The following is a 3616-nucleotide window of genomic DNA, read 5'->3' on the forward strand; positions in this document are numbered from 1 at the left end:
CTAGAGTTTTTCCACACTACAACAATTATGGTCTGTAACAGCAATTTTATTTGCTGTTAGAAGTACAAGAAATGCTACCATAGCTCCTTGGCTGCATTTATAGGCAGCATTTGTATTTGCTGTCACATCTTGTGTCGCGATAGGCATGGCAGCAATTGTATTTGCTGCCATATGTGAAAAACATATGACAGAAAATATAAATACTGTGAAAAATAACATTTTTTTTTATAAAAATATTATAACAATATATTTAAATGAAGCTAATTTAAGGAAAATTTAAGTTCTTATAATCAAGATCAATCCATTCATAAACCAAATTTATTGATCAAATAAACTCAATTCACAACAAAGTCAAGAAAAAAAAAAAAGGAATTACAATGCATTTATTAGTGTAGCTATGTCTCAATAATAAGGGAAATAAAAGAATTTTTAATGTCTCATCAAATCGTAAAAAATAAAATAAAATAAAATAAAAATAGGGAAAGATTCCATATAACGTATTAGAAACAAATAACTAGTATTGGAATTAATACAAATAACAATTATGCATCAAATAAGTCCCAAATAGAAGAATAAAAGAAGGAAACAATAAGATCATAAAAATAATAGAATGAGCTAATATGTGTCATCATCAACATCAAGCAAGTCCGACCTAAGATTCTGTTGCTGCCTATTTATTTCCAAACGAAATCTAAATCGAAATGTGAGAAGTTACCAAATGATATGAAAATAAAATCTTATAAAATACTAACATAAACTCCATGACACTTCTCAAATTTCAAAAGAAGAAGATGAGGATGACGACAAGAAGGGCTGAACTTACAAATATGTCATACTCTCGAGCCTTTCAAATACAGGAGGTATAGTCCTATTCAACTCGTTCCCATACACATTTCTACCATCAAAATCAATTGGTAATTAAATAATAATATTCAAATCATTGAAAGTTCAATAAATAAAGCAATGCGCGTAAGGTTCAATGCTTACAGGCTATTAAGATTTGTACAAGGGCTGAGATTATCAGGTATGGGCCAACAAGCTTGTTGTTAGCTACATTTCTGCAAGCATTTAGTGTCATTAACTTGCTTTAAGAAAAGCAGAAACTGCTTCAAATAGAGTAACTTAGAGAGACATGATATACAGGTCAAACAAGTCAGTGAGCTTCACAAGTTCTGGTGGAATATACCCAGTAAGTTGGTTATCATTCAATTCCCTACAAGGACACAGGGGGAAAAAAAACACATACGCATTTTGCAACATGAGTAGAGAAAGAAACATAAAGAGAACTGAACTTATAAAAAAATGTTCAGGAAATAATGAAAAGGTATTCATACAGATAGTGGAGCTTTGTCATATTTCCAAGCTCTGGGGGAATCGATCCAATAAGTTTGTTACCATGCAGATACCTACAACATTTTCACATCCAAATTAAAACACTGACTATAGCATATATATATGTAGATGTATTGAGTAGAACATGAATTTTAAGTGTCCCAAGTGATTCGATGAATAGATGGAGAAATTTTAAATAATTCAATCAAATTGAAGCATCAAAACTGGAAACAGCAATTTGGCATTGTGCGTAAAATAGAAGTTCATACTGTTATTATTGTATAATCGGAAAAATACAAGCAGCCATTGACAACATAATATTTTTAATCTAAGAACACCAATAAATGGAGAAAATAGAATAAGCTGAAACAAATGAAGAGGATAAAACTTACAATTTCTCTGTATAAGTCAAATTTCCTAGAATAGGAGGGATGGCTTCACTCAACATATTGCAGCTTAAATCTCTAGATCAAAGCAAGATTTGACAAAGATGTAAGATGAAAAATTTTCAAATCAAAGAAGCAGTTTTTAATCTTGGAGAAGTTCATAAGCCCGATTAAAAATAAAATTAAGTCTTGTGAAAATACCTTGTGGAGATAACAATATTTTAGAAAGCACTTACAAGTAAAAAAGGCCAACTAATATATATAAAATGACTAAATTACTTGAACTTCAAAGTTTAAGATAAATAACACTCCCACACTTAAAAATTATAGGTACACCAGAACTGACACATAAGAAGCAATATTGTAAACATAATATAAATTTAACTGTTAACCTTAAGGATTCCATCCAAGGACAATTTAGAGATTTTGATGATAACACACCATTAATGGTGTTTGAGGACTAATGTTTACATTGAGAGTTATAGATTATTCAAATTCAAAGGATAACCTCAATGAAGCACGAAAGATCATACCAAGTATTCCATTACTCAAGATCACATCTATGGGAAGCAAATGAGACAAAAGGAACATGAAGTTGCAAAGAACCAAATGCAAAGTCCATCCAAAGATAGCTTGGACTACAATGAGCAAGAAAGCAACTCAAATGAAGGAAGAAAATAAGTCTACCTCAAAGCCTAAGGATCATGGACAAAGCTTGAAGAAAATGGTAGATAGGATGGTGAGTGTTTAGGATTCAATGTCAAAGTATTTATGAATCCATTTGAAGCTCATCTCTATAGGACCATGCATATCATATCATCATTCATATGCTCCTATATCCATTAGCAATAGACTATGCACTTCATTCATATACAATTGACACATGAAGTCATTGCTAAAGAGAGAATTAGTTCAAGCTTGCATAAGCTTTGAAAGAACACTTCACTTGTGCTAGAAATGCTAAGACCATGCACATCAATCATATAATTCATATTGGTCAACAATTAAGACATGAGAAGCCTTCATTATCATGAGTTGGTAACGGACATTAAGACCCCACAATGCGTGTCATGAAAAACTGTGTTTTTGGCTAAGTGTGAAAAATGAATTTTTAAAATAATGATTATTTCAAAATAATTTTTCCCAATAATAACTCTTTATACTTAAACTAGCCTAAACTGATTTTATCAGAATTTTTGACCAAGTCTACACTGGTCTACATGCGGATTCATTTTTACCAAAACTGTCGAAAATTCAAATTTGTACTAAAATTGAATTTCTACATTTTGATTTAGTTGGATTTTAATTTCCTAGTATTTTTTATTGAATCCAAATGGTGGGTACTTCCTTATTTACATTGTAAACTTAAAGTAAATAAAGTAAAAGACATTTACTTAAATGTTTTCAATGGAAATAAGGTCTGTGCAGATGTCTTGTAGTGCACAGATGTCCTGTAATGCACTGTCTCACCTGTTAACTTAGAACAATTCATGAGGCAACAGGTCTATTTCGGTCTACTGAAATTCAGAACCATTCTATTTCGGTCTACCGAAATAAGGAACCATGGCCAACCTGAACCATTTTGGTCTATCGAAGCAGAGAAGGGTTTCACTTCGGTCTACCGAAGTAAAAGTACTGAGAATGATGTTCAAATCCATAAATCATTTCGGTCGACCGAAACAAGTGTGGGTTTCACTTCGGTCTACCAAAACAAAGATACTGAGAGGACAATATCCAACCTTAAGTCATTTCGGACGACCAAAACACAAGGGTGTTTCATTTCGGTCGACCGAACCTGCGCAGACTCGAATCTAAACAGCTATTTTGCCTAGAACCGAGTGCACAACAGCTCTATTTTTGAATTAGATGCTGAAATTCTATAAATAGAGCAAGGGGAC

At 32.2% G+C, this 3616-nt stretch overlaps 1 protein-coding gene across 1 annotated transcript; it reads right to left on the reverse strand.

Moving 5' to 3' along the window:
* Nucleotides 1-1780, reverse strand: LOC132270375 (LRR receptor-like serine/threonine-protein kinase ERECTA). The gene is made up of 5 exons (XM_059771552.1): nt 1725-1780; nt 1335-1406; nt 1142-1213; nt 988-1058; nt 1-164 (listed from the first exon to the last, which is right to left on the reverse strand). Exons 1-5 carry the CDS (start codon nt 1778-1780, stop codon nt 1-3), a joined length of 435 nt encoding a protein of 144 aa, XP_059627535.1.
* Nucleotides 1781-3616: the final 1836 nt, after the last annotated feature.

Source organism: Cornus florida, unplaced genomic scaffold, assembly GCF_030987335.1.
Source record: "Cornus florida cultivar Cherokee Brave unplaced genomic scaffold, ASM3098733v1 CherokeeBrave_3.0.0_Hap2_Chr08, whole genome shotgun sequence".
Taxonomy (NCBI): domain Eukaryota; kingdom Viridiplantae; phylum Streptophyta; class Magnoliopsida; order Cornales; family Cornaceae; genus Cornus; species Cornus florida.